At 43.4% G+C, this 15,367-nt stretch overlaps 2 protein-coding genes across 4 annotated transcripts in view; one reads left to right on the forward strand and one right to left on the reverse strand.

Annotated features, from left to right (window-relative positions):
- The window catches only part of LOC129654842 (uncharacterized protein C1orf131-like), a 22,544-nt gene extending 17,204 nt beyond the window's left edge, over positions 1 to 5,340 (reverse strand). Inside the window, exons 1-2 of the mRNA XM_055584606.1 lie at positions 5,313 to 5,340; positions 4,369 to 5,136 (exon numbers count right to left, since the gene is read on the reverse strand). Of these exons, the coding sequence (XP_055440581.1) occupies positions 4,369 to 5,136; positions 5,313 to 5,340 (796 nt within the window). The remainder of the gene's footprint in view (positions 1 to 4,368; positions 5,137 to 5,312) is intronic.
- Positions 4,720 to 15,367, forward strand: part of LGALS8 (galectin 8) — a 24,249-nt gene continuing 13,601 nt past the window's right edge. For 2 of the 3 annotated variants that reach the window (XM_055588919.1, XM_055588937.1), the window contains exons 1-2: positions 4,720 to 4,855; positions 7,361 to 7,508. In XM_055588919.1, the coding sequence (XP_055444894.1) occupies positions 7,464 to 7,508 (45 nt within the window). In that variant the 5' untranslated portion in view covers positions 4,720 to 4,855; positions 7,361 to 7,463. Of the gene's footprint in view, positions 4,856 to 5,666; positions 5,818 to 7,360; positions 7,509 to 15,367 lie in introns of those variants that run through there. The other variant, XM_055588928.1, reaches the window with a different exon arrangement.

The following is a 15,367-nucleotide window of genomic DNA, read 5'->3' on the forward strand; positions in this document are numbered from 1 at the left end:
AAAGTGATATATATAATATATATATATATATGTATATGTGCCAAGTTGCTTCAGTTGTGTCTGACTCTCTTCAACCCTGTGTAGCCCCTCTCTGTCCATGGGATTCTCCAGGCAAGAATACTGGAGTAATTTGCCATTCCCTTCTCCAGGGGATCTTCCTGACCCAGGGATTGAAACCACATCTTCTTTGTCTCCTGCCTTGCAAGTGAATTCTTTACCACTGAGCCACCAAAAAAACCTGTGTGTGTGTGTGTGTGTGTATATATATATATATATATATAAACAGCTCATGCAGCTCAATATTAAAGAAAAACCCAATAAAAAATTGGCAGACGACCTAAACAGACATTTCTCTAAAGAAGATATACAGATGGCTGACAGGCACATGGAAAGATGCTCAACATACCTAATTATTAGAGAAATGCAAATCAAAACTACAATATGCTGTCATCTCTCACTGGTCAGAATGGCCATCATCAAAAAGTCTACAAATAAGAAGTGCTGGAGAGGGCATGTGTATATATATATATATATATATATATATATATATATATGTGTGTGTGTGTGTGTGTGTGTGTGTGTGTATGTATATAATATATATATAGAGAGATTATTTTCCATCATAGGTTATTGAATATAATTTCCTGTGCTATACAGTAGAAACTTTATCCATTTTATACACATTGCTGTATATCTGTTAACCTGAAACTCCTAATTTATCCCTCCTCTCCTTTTCCTTTTTGGAAACCAAAACTTTGTTTTCTATGTCTGAGTCTATTTCTGTTTTGTAAATCAGACCATTTGTAACCTTTTTTTTTTTAAGTTTCACAGAGAAGGGATATCATAGATATTTGTTTTTCTCTGACATTATTCCCTTAGTACAATAATCTCTAGGTCCATGCAATGCTGCAAATGGCATTATTTCATTCTTTTTTACGGCTGAGTAATGTTCTGTTGTACATATGTGTGTATGTGCATATATACACTACACCTTCTTTATCCATTCATCATGTGTCAGTAGACACTTAGGTTGCGCCCACGTGTTGGCTATTGTAAATAGTGCTGCTGTGAACATTGGGGTGCATGTTTCTTTTCAAATTAGTTTTTGTCTTTTGTGGATATAAGCCCAGGGGTGGGATTGGTGGGTCATATGGCAAGTCTATTTTTAGTTTTTAAAGGACTCTCCATTCTGTTTTCCACAGTGACTGCACCAACTTACATTCCCACCAACAGTGTACGAGGGTTCCCTTTTATCCACACCCTCTCCAGCACTTATTATTTGTAGACTTTTTGATGATGGCCATTCTGACCAGTGAGAGATGATAGCATATTATATTTTGATTTGATTTGCATTTATTTTTATTTGATTGCATTTGATTTTATTTGCATTTCTCTAATAATTAGGAACACTGAGCATCTTTCCACGTGCCTGTCAGCTATTTGTATATCTTCTTTAGAGAAGTGTCTATTAAGGTCTTCTGCCAATTTACTATTGGGCTGTTTTTTTTAGTATTGAGCTGCATGAGCTGTTAATATATCTTGGACTTTAAGCCCTTGTCAGCTGCAAGCTTGCAAATATTTTCTCCCAGTCCATAAGCTGTCATTTCGTTTTGTTTAGCTATCTCCTTTCTTTGATTTACCAGTAGCTTAAACTTCACCTTTTTGGAGAGACTTTCCCAGGCATGCAACTAAAGTAGTCACCCAAGTGCTCCCAATTACATCATCTTAATCTTCTCCAAAATGCATCACTCCCTGTGTCCCCCACTGGAATGCAGAGCCACTGAAACAAGAACAGTCAGGGTAAAGGCTGGTGGCTCAGGGGTTAGACTACGTGCTCCCAATGCAGGGGGCATGTGGTTCGATCCCTGGTTGGGAAACTAATGTCCCCATGCTGCACAATGAGGTCTAAAAGAAAAAAAAAATTGCTACTTGCCATAAACAAGAGAAGTCAAAACTGCTCCTGTCCTCATGGAGCTTGTAGTCTTGTGGATGAAGTAAAATAAAAAAGTAAATAATACAGCATACTAGATAGAATATGGTAAATGCTAGAGAGTAATAAAGCAAGAAAGAGTGATACAGGATTGTGTGTGTGTGTTTTGGGAGGGTGTCTACAATTTTAAATACAATGGTCAGGAAGGACCTCACTGAAAATTGACACTGAGTAGACTTTTAAGGAGGTAAAGGAAACATCACAAGGAAAGGTTCTGATCTGGGAGTGTGACAAGCACACAGGTGTGGTGAGAACACCACAACGGCCAGTGTGGTCAGGACAGAAAAAGGGAGGAGGAGCATGGTAGGAAGTGAAAAGTCAGAGCGCACAGGGGTGGGGCCAGAACATGAAGTGTAACAGACTTGCACTCAAAGAATAAGCAAAAAGTAGAAGGGGGAGCCTGGTGGGCTGCCATCTATGGGGTCACACAGAGTCGGACACGACTGAAGTGACTTAGCAGCAGCAGCAGCAGCGGAAGGTTTGAGAGAGGAGTAACACTGTTTGGATTGTGTGTTGTCATGATCTCTCTGGCTGTTGTGTTGAGAACAGACTGCAGGGGGGAAGGGCAAAAGCAGGGAAATCAATGAAGAAGCTATTGTAATAATCCAAGGAAAAGAGGTGGGACTTCCATATATTATATCTCTTCTCTGCGTTTAGAAGGGCCCTGAAAGGCAAATACTACAAAGCTCTTTGTCTACTTGTGTTCCTCACCACTGTGCCTTGTCATGGTGGGCACTGAGTATATATTTGTTGATTTTTAAAGATATAAAAAACATACTGAGCTCACTGAACAAAACAGGGACCAAAGTTTTTCTAAGAATAAATTTTTTGGATTTGCACACCTTTTAGTCCAACACTACTGCACCAACCCAGGATTTCTGGCCCTTTCACAGTCCTGTGTCATGCTTCAGTCTTGTTGGACTCTTGGAGACCCTAGAGCCCACTAGGCTCCTCTGTCCATGGGATTTTTCAGGCAAGAATACTGGAGTGGGTTGCCATGCCCTCCTAGATCTTCCCCACCCAGGGATCGAACCCGAGTCTCCTGCACTGTGGGCAGATGTTTTTTTACTGTTGCTAAGCCACTGTTATTTAGTCGCTCAGTCGCGTCCGACTCTTTGAGACCCCATGGACGACAGCAGCCAGGCTTCCCTGTCCTTCACTATCTCCAGGAGTTTGCTCAAACTCATCCATTGAGTGATTGATGCCATCCAACCATCTCATCCTCTGTCGTCCCCTTCTCCTCCTGCCCTCAATCTTTCCCAGCATTAGGGTCTTTTCCAGTGAGTCAGCTCTTTGCATCAGATGGCCAAAGCCACTGGGGAAGCCCATTTACACAGTCCCATTTACACCTAAATTCCATTTACCAAAGAAATAGAGCATTGATGTATATTTATTTCAACTTTGTGGAGAAAGGTAATCAACCCAGGCAAAGTTGTGAAGACATTCAGTTGCTCCTCACTTAATCAATAACCTGTCATTTTAACCTAACATTTAGAGTGTCAACTTCATGCAAAGCATTATTACATTAGGCATTGGGGAATATACAGGACATTTTCCTCTTCTCATTTAAATCCGTGTTGAATAGATCCAACAAGGCTAAGTACAAATTCCAGGTAGTGTATCTTAAAGGTTAAATTCAGCTACTGAAGTTGAATCCTGAAGAGTGAAGCAAACTTGGAAAATGAATAGGAGGAGAGAAATGTAATAGGGAATCAGAATGTGAGTTCGATGGTATGGAGTGTGTAATGAATGCCTCAATTTAAATAAAAAATAATAAAGCCCAAGGATACCGAGGAGAAGGTCCAGGGCAGGGACAGCAAAACCTGCCTTTCAAAGGAAACCTGGATAAAAGTCAAGCAGAGACAAGTAGGAAGATAATAACTTCATGATCCCTATCAGAAAACAAAGTGGACCAGGTGTTCAAGGTAGCTTACGTAATTTTGTACTTGCTGACTTTTTTTTTACGGCCAGTAGGTCAAACTGGCAGTCAGTATGGGCCCTGGACAGGAAAGCTGGTTATTTGTGAACACCTACAACTGGGCTCTGTACCGCTGACATTTTTTCCTGATAAAACTAAAAAAACGGCAACACACAAAACTGGTGGAGAAGCCGCAGTGACTTAAGTCCAAGTTAGATTCAATGTTTGGCGGCTCCAGACTGGACGAAGTCCAGCTATGCTGAACCCATTTCCCCATTACTTTACTTACACCCGAAGGTGTGGCCCAAAACGGGGTGCTTCGAAATCAGGTTCTCTTTCATTGCACTGGTTGGACTCTGACCCCAGGCAGACAAGGAAGCAAACCTAGAGAAATAAATACCTGACACCTACCCCGTTGACCCCCGCGACCAGGGAAGGTCAGAGACGCCCCCCTCCCTACCCCAGTCCGCGTGGAAGGGGCCCTCGCCGGGTCCAGGGGGGCCTGTGCGGCGTCCACACCGGTGCTGGAGGCCGCGCACACGCAGGCGGAGGGAGCAGGTGGTCCCTCCTCTCTGCCGCACTTCCCGGCCCCTCAGTCCCGACTGCAGGAAAGAGTCTAGGAATTTTGTAAACACACTCTGCCCCCTCCCTCTCTGCCGTCCCGCAGCAAGCCGGTCGCGCTCCGCGTCCCCAGGCTGTGCAGGAGGCCCAGCCCGGTGGCGGGCAGCATTGAGGCCGGGCCCCCAGCCCAGCGGAGCCGGGAGCGCGACCCGGACACAAACGCAACGCCGACGGCGACGCCCGGGGCGCTCGAACCGGGAAGTGGCGGCGGACTGACTCCTCTCGCTTCCGGTCGCCGCCCGCGCGCGCCCGGCCGGGAACGCGGACCACGCGCCGCTGCGGACCGACAGCTTCCAGTGCTCAGCGCCTGCGACGCCAGTCCCGGGGTGAGTCGTCGGGGGGCTGTCGCCGCGGTGGGTGCGCCGGCCGAGCAGGGGGCCGGGCGTTTTTGGCCCTGCGTCAGAGTCAGACGGCGGGACTGGCTCCCGTCTCCCCGTCTCGCGTGTTGTCACCGCGGAGGATCCGGCTGGGCGGCGGGCATTGCCCGGCGCGCGGCGCCCCAGGGATGAGTCGCGGTCCCGGGTCGCGGCCCCCGGGCCCTCGGCGCTGGCCCCGCTGCTGACCACCCCCTCCTTCGGGGCTGCCTTCGCACCATTGACCTCCCCGCCTGGGGCTGAGCGCCGCCTTCACTCGGTGGGATCGCGGTCGTTTCCTTCCCAGTGTTTTAAATTAAATGACGGGCTCTTCAAGTTGAATGGCAGACCTCCTTGGTCCTCCCGGACTCTGAACACTCTTTTTGTGAGATGCAGAGTCATTGACTGTAGGATTAAACGTTAGGGAAACGCAAGTCCTTTAACTGCTTCAGCATCATGATGGCTTCTTGGGATGCGAACCAAGTGTTAATTAATTAGAGCAGGACTCGTGCCTGTGGATGTTTCCGGGAATGATTGGTTTCACACGGGCCTATGGCTTAAATTGGATCACTCTCTGGACACAAGTAAATTCTGAATGTGGCCGTGGAATCTCTGTATCCTTTCTTTTTTGGTCTTGTTGATACTTCCCGAGTTTGATGGTGCAAAACAAAAAGTTTTGAGATTTTTGACTAACGTAGCAAGTTAATAGATTGCGGTCACATTTATAAACCAAGAAGGATACAGTTGTGTTTTTTTTTTTTTTTTTGCCAACTTTATTGGGGTATATGTGACAAACAGAAATTGTATATATTTAGGGCATAAAACTTGATGTTTTGATTACACCCACTTATTTCTTACAGATCTTTGATCAGAAATTAGGGGGACCAGGATGAGTGTTACTAGCTAAGTTAGGTGATTTCGGTGTCAAAAGATAAGTGCCGGTGTTAGCAGTTTGGGCTCTATTCTCTCGGGCATAGCCCACTTCCAGGATACTTGAGTTTGTTTTCGTAGTTTCTTTCTTACAGTTTCCTTGTGTGCCCACCTACACTCCCTCTCAAATGCCAGCAATCATGTGTTGAATTCTCATGCTTCACATCTCTGATTTCTTCTTGAAACCACATCTCTCTGGCTTCCTTCTTTATTAAGGGCTCATGTAATTACATGGGGCCCACGAGATAATCGGAGAAGGCAATGGCACCCCACTCCAGTACTCTTGCCTGGAAAATCCCATGGATGGAGGAGCCTGGTAGGCTGCAGTCCACGGGGTCGCTGAGGGTCGGGCACGACTGAGTGACTTCACTTTCACTTTTCACTTTCATGCATTGGAGAAGGAAATGGCAACCCACTCCAGTGTTCTTGCCTGGAGAATCCCAGGGAAGGGGAAGCCTGATGGGCTGCTGTCTATGGGGTCGCACAGAGTCGGACACAACTGAAGCGACTTAGCAGCAGCAGCAGCACTAGATAATGGAGGACAATCTCCTTGTCTTGACATCAGCTGATTTGTAACTATAATTTCACCTACAAAATCCCTCTTGCTGTAATTTAACATAACCACTCAGTTTGTTACATCCAGCGTTGGAAATGCAGTTTTTTTTCTTAATAGATTCAAAGTGATAGATGTGATCAGTGTGTATTGCCCTTTGGTATAATGATAGAATAAGTGGAAGTAAAATGTCAGAAGCTTTAGTTCTGTTTCTCTTTTAGTTCTCCTTTGTCTTCAGGTCTTCCCTGGAGCTGTTAAATGTGGTACTGATGGGTCCTTTTATCTTGAAAACTGTTGCTGATCCTCCACACCCCACTTTTTTTCTAAGCCACAGGGAAGTTAATATTTGAGGCATTGGATTTTTTTTTTCTTTCAACTTGTTTAATTTGGAGGAGGAAGAGCATTCCCTTCTACTAATAACAATATATAAAACTTCTAAAGCATGTGCTATTCCATTGTTTTATTTATTCATTTAATCTGTAGAATAAACCTGTGAGGTGAACACTATTATTATTCTCATTGTACAGATGAGAAAGTTTAAGTGAATATCTCTGATGATTTATAGGGGTATTTCCTACCATTTGGTTTAGTATTTTAATAATAAGTTTTTGTTTTTGTTTTTGTTTTTGTTTTTGTTTTTGGCCGTGCTATACAGCTTGTGGGATCCCAGTTCCTTGACCAGGGATTGAACCTGGGCCACAGCAGTAAAAGCCACTAGCCACTGGGAACTCCCAGTAATAAGTATTTTTAATAAAGTTTCCAAGTTAGAAATGTTCTACAGATATATTTTTTAAATTTAATATGTCCTGTCCTCATAATACAAAATTATTTAGTAGAGTACATTTGATAAGAGTTGGAGTCAGATCTTTGATTGTAATAGCATCCTGTTATTTGATAAATATCAGTAAAATAATTTATATATTTAAAAATAGTTATAATATGAAGGAAAATGGTGTATGCTTATTTTTCTTTCCCTCTCTTTTGATTTTACATAGGGCACGTGCCTCGGCTTCAATCTGGGAATTCTTTAAGTGAAACGTATTTAAAATCTTAGACCATACCCGGAAGAGAGCCCAGTCAACAATAAGGTGGAAGAGAATGATGTTGTCCTTAAACAATCTACAGAATGTCATCTATAACCCGGTAACTGATCTCCACAATCACTTTTTGCCTGTGACAGTGTTGAGAGCAAGTCCAAAGAGTAATATCAGATTGGCTGGAAAGTTAGTTCAGGTTTTTCAATAACATCTTACGGGAAAACTCAAATGAAGTTTTTGGCCAACCCAATAATTACCTGGGAGATAGTGGAGGACAGAGGAGCCTGGCATGCTGCAGTGTAAAGAATCAGGACATGACTTAGCGACTGAACAACAACAAATAATTACTCATTGCAGGGGGTGGGTGGGGGCAGAAGTAAAGTTCAGTAAACATAAATGGAGCAGCTGCTATGTGATGGAATTGCAGTGGGTGCTGACTAAAAGCCATTTCCAGCCCTTGCAGCCCCACAGATGCTTAAATTCAATATTCAGCTCTCCTCTCAGTACCCACAATTCAGCATCTGGGAATTCAGCCAATCGCCAATAGATAGTACGTATTTACTGAAAAAAAAAAAAAAAAAAAATCCAAGTGTAAGTGGATTCAGACCTGTGCAGTTCAAACCTGTGTAGTTCAAAGGTCAGCTGTACGAGGTGATGAGACATGCTGTAAATAAAGAACATGGAGGAAGAGCGATGGGAAAGCCACTCTGATCTTGGTGGGAAGAAGGCTCAGACCATCATAAGATGTAATTTCCAGAGGGAATGGATTTCTTTCTGTACGCATTTTCATTTTCTTTTTTAACTAGACCTGTTCGTGAGAAGTTCATTTCTCAGCTTTCCCTCTGCCTTTCAAATCCTGCTTGTTACTTGAACAGGGGGAATGTTCAAAGCCAGTGGTAAGGTGGAGAAGGAGAAAAACTAATAGTCTTGTGTGAACCTCAGGCCAGTTCAGGAACCCGTGAATGTAATTGCTAGAATTTCAGTAATGAACTGGTTTAAGTTCCTGTGGTGGGAGAATCTTTAGAAATGTCTAGTTTCTATATGTCCGAAACTGAATCTTGAATTTAGATCCAAGACAGAGTTGCTGCTTGTTTGGTTTGCTTTTGTTTTTTTTTGGTAAACCCTCTGTAGGAGATTCCTGGTAAGAGTCCTTCTAGTAAGGCCTTCAGCCAGTCTTATTAGTGTAAGTGAGTTCAGTTTTTTGTTATTTTCTTTGTAGCTCTAGCTCTTTTTTTCCCCCTAATGTTTACTGTCATTGTGTAAGAATGAGGTACAACCACCATATAAAGCAAAGTCAGTTTTGGAAGAAATAGCCTTCACTTCTAGTAGGTTTAAAAAGGAACACTTGCTGAACACTTGAATTTCTAGGTTTAAAATGTCAGCTAGACATTTTAAAAGATTTTGTGCATCTCAAGAATTAAAAACATCTCAAAGTTGTAGACTTGACTTTCTGCAAAGATTGAAAGAAAAAAAGAAATACTCTCCCTGCCAAGGGGAACCGAAATGTAACCCTTGCTCAAGCCAGGAGGGGTGGATGGTCAGGTTAATGTTCAGCTCTGCCCTGCATCACAGAGACACCTTATTTGAGTGTTATTTAGAAAACAATTTTATAACCTGAGATCTTCGCCTGTCTTGATACTAGCGCACTGATGTTTGCTCTGGTTTCTGGGGTTAGCACCCTCAACTGCAGAGTTGAAACAAAAATCAGCTGACGTTTCATTTCCTGAGGACAGGGCACTTGGAACAGATGCTGCATTCAGGACTCCTGGTGCTGTTCTGAGAATGGTTCATGACAGCATGTTTCCAGAGTAGATATCTTCCTGCATTCTGGGTATTTCCTTAGTGATCAGTTCACTCAACTGGGAAGTGTTGATGGAGTTTCTACTATACTCTTCATTAAGCTTGTGAAAACACAGAACTGCCGTCTTTCTATTTTTATCTCTTTATATTTCTAACATTTTGGTCCACGTGTATTGTCTCTTATATGTTAAATTTCAGTTCCTACTGATATGAATTCTATTCATTCACATCAGTAAAGAAACATAGAGTTAGTTTTAAGGCATTTCTTATTTTGAGAGCATGGAGTACAGAATGTGTCAATTATAAAACTGAAGCTTCTTTCAAAATTATTTTTTAATGCATAATGTTTTTTTGAATAATATATTGGTTTGGCCCAAAAGTTGATTCAGGTTTTTCTGTCATGTTATGGAGAAACCCAAATGAACATTTTGGCCACCACACTTGTCTGCATGGTTTGCTTGATTGTATAATTTCAAAAGTATAACTATTTCAACAATGTATTCCAAATACAGATGCAAACTGGATTGCTTTGGGGATGTTGAATAGCCTTCACAAGGGCTTTGTCTTGGTTTGGGGCAGCTGCCACCAGCTAAAACAGTATAATTAAAATCAGTTCAATAAAAATGACTTAAAATATATTTAAAAATGGTGGTAGACAAATTCTGTTCATATTCACTCTTGGAAAAGATTAAGTCAGTTGTATAACTGGCCTGTATAATTTTTTTCCTATTTAGTATATTTCATCGACAAGTTCAGTTGATAGAATTCCAAGACTTAAGAAAGTCAGGCTCACTTTTCTTTCCACTCAAATTGAGTGAGTAATTTGGAAGACAGTATCTTCATACCAGAAGTTCCTTCAGTGAAATCTCTTGTTTGGCAACTCAATAATCTGCTTAAATATTTTATTATTGTTGTTTATAGAGGTCTTAGGATGTGATCAGGTGTGAGTTGAGAAGTTATTTAGAAATTAATCCATTTGGTTCTCGCTTTTAGTTAACAAGCCTTTTGCTAATATTAATCCCACCCTGAAAAGCTCATGATTCCAATTTCCTTAGGGACCTTACTTCCACATTGATTCTTTTTTCCTTAGTATTCTAAGGACCTCCCTTTCTACCTTGCAGTTTAACCTTAAAACACAAAACGATAAAATATCTTTTTAATCTCTGAAGATCCTTCCTATTTGTTCCCTTGTTCTTTTGCTAACTTCCTTCCTGAGACAGTCGATTTCTGTTGTCTTGATTTCTGCACCATGACTCTGCATTTTGATTTTTTTTTTCTGAATCCTAATTTTTTTGAAATTCCAAGTTTATATTGGCATATTGGTGATTTACAGGGTTGTGTTAGTTTCAGGTGTATAGCACAGTGATTCAGTTATAAATATACACATATCCATTCTTTTTCAGATTTTTTTCCCATGTAGATAATCACAGAGTACTGAGTAGAGTTCCCTGTGCTATATAGTAGGTCCTTATTGATTATCCATTTTGTAAGTAGTAGTGTGTGTATGTTAATCCCAAGCTCCTAATTTATTCCTCCCTGCGCTCTTGTGTTTTTACCTGTAGTTTCATTTCTTTCTTGTCTTTTTACCACTCTCGTCTTCAGTGTCTCTCTTTATTTCTTTGCTCTCTTTTCAGTTCATTCAGTCATGTGCAGCTCTTTGTGACCCCATGGACTGCAACACGCCAGGCTTCCCTGTCCATCACCAACTCCCTAAGCTTGCTCAAACTCATGTCCATCGAGTCGGTGATGCCATCCAACCATCTCATCCTCTGTCGTCCCCTTCTGCCTTCAGTCTTTCCCAGCATCACGGTCTTTTCCAGTCAGTCAGTTGTTTGTATCAGGTGGCCAAAGTATTGGAGTTTCAGCTTCAGCATCAGTCCTTCCAATGAATACTCAGCACTGATTTCCTTTAGGATGGACTGGTTTGATCTCAGGGACTTCTCTATAGCTCAGATGGTAAAGAGTCTGCCTGCAATACAGGGGACCTGGGTTCAATCCCTGGGTCAGGAAGATCCTCTGGAGAAGGAAATGGCAACCCACTCCAGTATTTTTGCCGAGAGAATTTCATGGACAGGGGAGCCCGGCAGGTTACAGTCCATGGGGTCACAAAGAGTCGGACGCGACTAAGCAACTGACACACAGTTTGATCTCCTTTCTGTCCAAGGGACTCTCGAGTCTTCTCTAACACCACAGTTCAAAAGCATCAATTCTTTGGCCCTCAGCTTTCTTTACGGTCCAACTCTCACATCCATACATGACCACTAAAACCATAGCTTTGATTAGGTGGACCTGTGTTGGCAAAGTAATGTCTCTGCTTTTGAATATGCTGTCTCAATTTGTCATAGCCTTTCTTCTAAGGAGCAAGTGTCTTTTACTTTCATGGCTGCAGTCACCATCTGCAGTGATTTTGAAGCCCAAGAAAAGGAAGTCTGTCACTTTTTCTGTTGTTTCCCCCTCTGTTTGCCATAAAGTGATGGGACCGGATGCGTGGTCTTTGTTTTTTGAATGTTGAGTTTTTCACTCTCCTCTTTCACTTTCATCAAGAGGCTCTTTAGTTGCTCTTCACTTTCTGCCATAAGGGTGGTGTCATCTGCACATCTGAGGTTATTGACATTTCTCCCTGAAATCCTGATTCCAGCCTGTGCTTCATCTATTTCTGTGTTGACTGATCACCTTTTGAATATGTGTACAGTTTGTATATCGTTCTGTGACCTCCAGCTCACTTAGATGCCCTGCCGGCCCTTCAGGACTGTGAGTTCAAAACAAAACTCCCATCTTCTTTCCAAACCAGTTTCCCTTTTGTGGATGTCCATTTCTTTCAGTGTCCTTCCATGCTGCCAAGCCCCCAACAGTTTGAAGTTAATCTGTCGTCAAAATTTTAAATTCATTTATCCCAAATTCAAATGACTTTTCCTTATTATTATGTTAAAAATACAAAGAAAAGATATGTACAACGTTTTTAAAATTCAAGCAGTATTTCAGGATTTCATTAAAACATAAATTTTCCTTCTACCTTGATGCTCATTTACCCTCCCTAAAGGTAACTTTTCTACCAGGTTTTTGTATATCCTTCCTGAGACTATATGTGAATATCCAAGAGTGAACATATGTTGTGTGTATCACCTTTTGTATACTGTTTCTTTACATGCATGTATCATATTGGATAAGCTGTGCTATACTGTGCTTTATTCCATTTAACACATTTTGGAGGTGTCAGCATAGAGTTTCCTCACTTATTTTAGTGGCTGTGTAATTTGCCCACTGTGTGGATGTACTGTGACTTATTTAACCAGCCCCCTGTTAAAGGGCTAGATCTATTTATGATTATCCAGGGCTGTAGTGTACATCCTTAGAGCTGCATCTTTGTGCACATGTGCTAGTATTTTACAAGAGAAATCTATAAAAGTGGAATCACTGTGTCAGAGAGTATGATATCCGTTTCATTATCTTTTGGTGGAGGCAGGAGTGAGGTCTTCCTTCCTTATTTTTCCATGTTAGAGACATTCCCTTTTTGAAATTGACTTCTTTGACATGACTGCCCTGCTCTGTCAGATCCTTCTTTCTTCTTTCTTTTCTCACTCCCTGCATTGAAGTCTCCCATATACCCTCAGTTGTAATGATTCACCAGCTCAGTCATGCCTGTGGCTGTGATGTGTCCCAGTGAAAGGATGGAGAGCAAAAACCACAAAGGGTAGAGGCACATGGGGCCAAGTCCAGGGGGAATCGGAACAGGATTTCAAGGGTATCCTGCCAGTGGTGTCACAGGGGATGGACTTAAATCTCCCAGCAGCTAGCTGTGACCGTGTGACATTTTCTCTACTAGGGAAGCTCATTAGAGACTCACCACCCGGGGTCTTTATTGGGAGATGTTGTGTAGATAGCATCTGCCTGCTGCTGCTGCTGCTAAGTCGTGTCAGTCGTGTCTGACTCTGTGCAACCCCATAGACGGCAGCCCACCAGGCTCCCCCGTCCCTGGGATTCTCCAGGCAAGAACACCGGAGTGGGTTGCCATTTCCTTCTCCAATGCATGAACTGAGTGAAGTCACTCAGTTGTTTCCTACTCTCAGCGACCCCATGGACTGCAGCCTACCAGGCTCCTCCATCCATGGGATTTTCCAGGCAAGAGTACTGGAGTGGGGTGCCGTTGCCTTCTCCGTAGCATCTGCCTAGCAGGTACCAAAACTCCAGACTCCCAGCAGGAAAGCAGGTGTTCAGCATAAGTCATGTTTGCACAAACAGTTGAGGTGGGTAACCCCCCCTTCTCAGTTAGGGTGGTGGGTGCTCTCCCTAAATTCACGTTTCTTGGAAGGAGGCCTTTCAAAGCCAGCAGCCAGGTCTGCTGTGTTGACACCGCACAGCCTGTAACTGACCACCATTGAGACTTTGCTCCTGACTTCCTCTCTCAGTTTGTCTAGTATCTCTCATTTCATTAAGTCATCATATTTTCTCTGAGTGCTGAGTCTTGGCCATTCACTTAATGTTGGTCCTGAGTCTCCCACTCCTTTCAGTGTATTTCCCCTTAGATGTCTTGCCAACCTTTCACACTAAGGGTGTTCACAGCTAAAGTCATCATCTTCCTTCTGAAATTTGTTTCTTCCACAGTTTTACCATTTTAGGTGGGGGCCCCATGTAGACAGTTTTCTTTGATATAGCTCAGTGTTTATCTTCTCCCACCCCCACCCGCTCAGCATCTGCTGCCATTAGCGTGGATCAGGCTCTTATCTCTCCACGCCAGGCTTACTTGCTGCCAGGCGGCCTCCCCGATATTCCCCTGCCCACTGGATTGTTGTTCCCAATGCCACTTTTGTCTTGTTACTCTAACGTCTGTCTCTAACTCTGTCTTTAACTGCTCCCTTACTGTTTACTGTCTCCCGGATAAGTTTTGTCTTTCCCTGCCTCTCTGTCTTCGTAGCTGGACATTTCTACCTGAACTGGCTTCCTTCTCCTTTCTGCCTAACCATACTTTTTCCCCAGGTCACATCATACCTCATTCATCAGCTGTGGCCACCTCAGTTACAGCTCTTTATATATTTTTCTGAAGCATTTATTCAACACTTCCTTCCTGCCCCATTTCTGGGAAGATGCTGACTTGGCCAGGGCTGGTAGTTGCAAAAACAGAAGCCAGCTGCTAATTTGAGCAGAAAAGGAATGTATTAAGTGATGTCAGCAGGCTGGACCAAAGAACCAGGCTTGTCACCCATGTCATCACAGACAGCAGCCCGAACCGGGCTCAGGGCTGTCTGCGCAGCCGACCAGCGGTCCTCTGCGCCCTGGCGGCGCCGGCGCCACTGCTGCCTCTGGCCCACGTGGAGCTGCTGCCCCCTCGGCCCGAGTGAGCACGGCAGGATTCTGGCTGCGGCTTGTCATGACGTCCAGCTTAGAGTCTGAACTGGGGGTGCTGACGGGCAGATCTGCATCGTGTGCCTTCATCACAGCTTGGATGAGGCTCGTGTTCATAAGATAGAGGGTTTCCCATCTGGAAGGAGGTTCCAATTCGAAAAGCTAGACAGAGTGTCACGTTTCCACTAATCATCTTTTGGAGGGTATCTGACTTCTTCCCAGATGTATCATCAGCTCCTCCTGGATGGACGGAACTCATACTTCTTTCCAGCTGCAGGCTGCCTGACCCAACCCTGGTGTAGAGCAGACATCTGATAAATGACATAAAAAAGGCAAAGCAGTATGAATCAGCTGGGATGTTCAGGCAGGTTAATGCCAAACCTGAGTAAGGCTTAAGTTTATGATACTGTCTCCAGTGTGTTCAGGTCTGTATTGTATTGTTTCATGTAAACTATTTGTGAAACATCAAAGCCTCAAAGCTTGGAATTGCCTTGAAAACAGCACCCTTCTCCCTTTCCACAGGAGCCTATTTGTGAGGGAGTAAGTGGGCTGAGGGGCTTTTGTTTCCTTCACATGGTCCAAAAAAGTTGAGTATTGCTGATGGCTCAGCAGGTAAAGAATCCGCCTGCAATGCAGGAGACCCTGGTTCATTTCCTGGGTTGGGAAGATCCCTTGGAGGAGGAAATGGCAACCCACTCTAGTATTCTTGCCTGGAAAATCCCATGGACAGAGTGGAGCCTGGCGGGCTACAGTCCATGGGGTCACAAGGAGTCAGACATGACAGAGCAGCAGCAGCAGTGGTATTAATATAAATTAGGGTGCATT

This window comes from Bubalus kerabau, chromosome 1 (genome assembly GCF_029407905.1).
Source record: "Bubalus kerabau isolate K-KA32 ecotype Philippines breed swamp buffalo chromosome 1, PCC_UOA_SB_1v2, whole genome shotgun sequence".
In the NCBI taxonomy this organism is placed as follows: domain Eukaryota; kingdom Metazoa; phylum Chordata; class Mammalia; order Artiodactyla; family Bovidae; genus Bubalus; species Bubalus kerabau.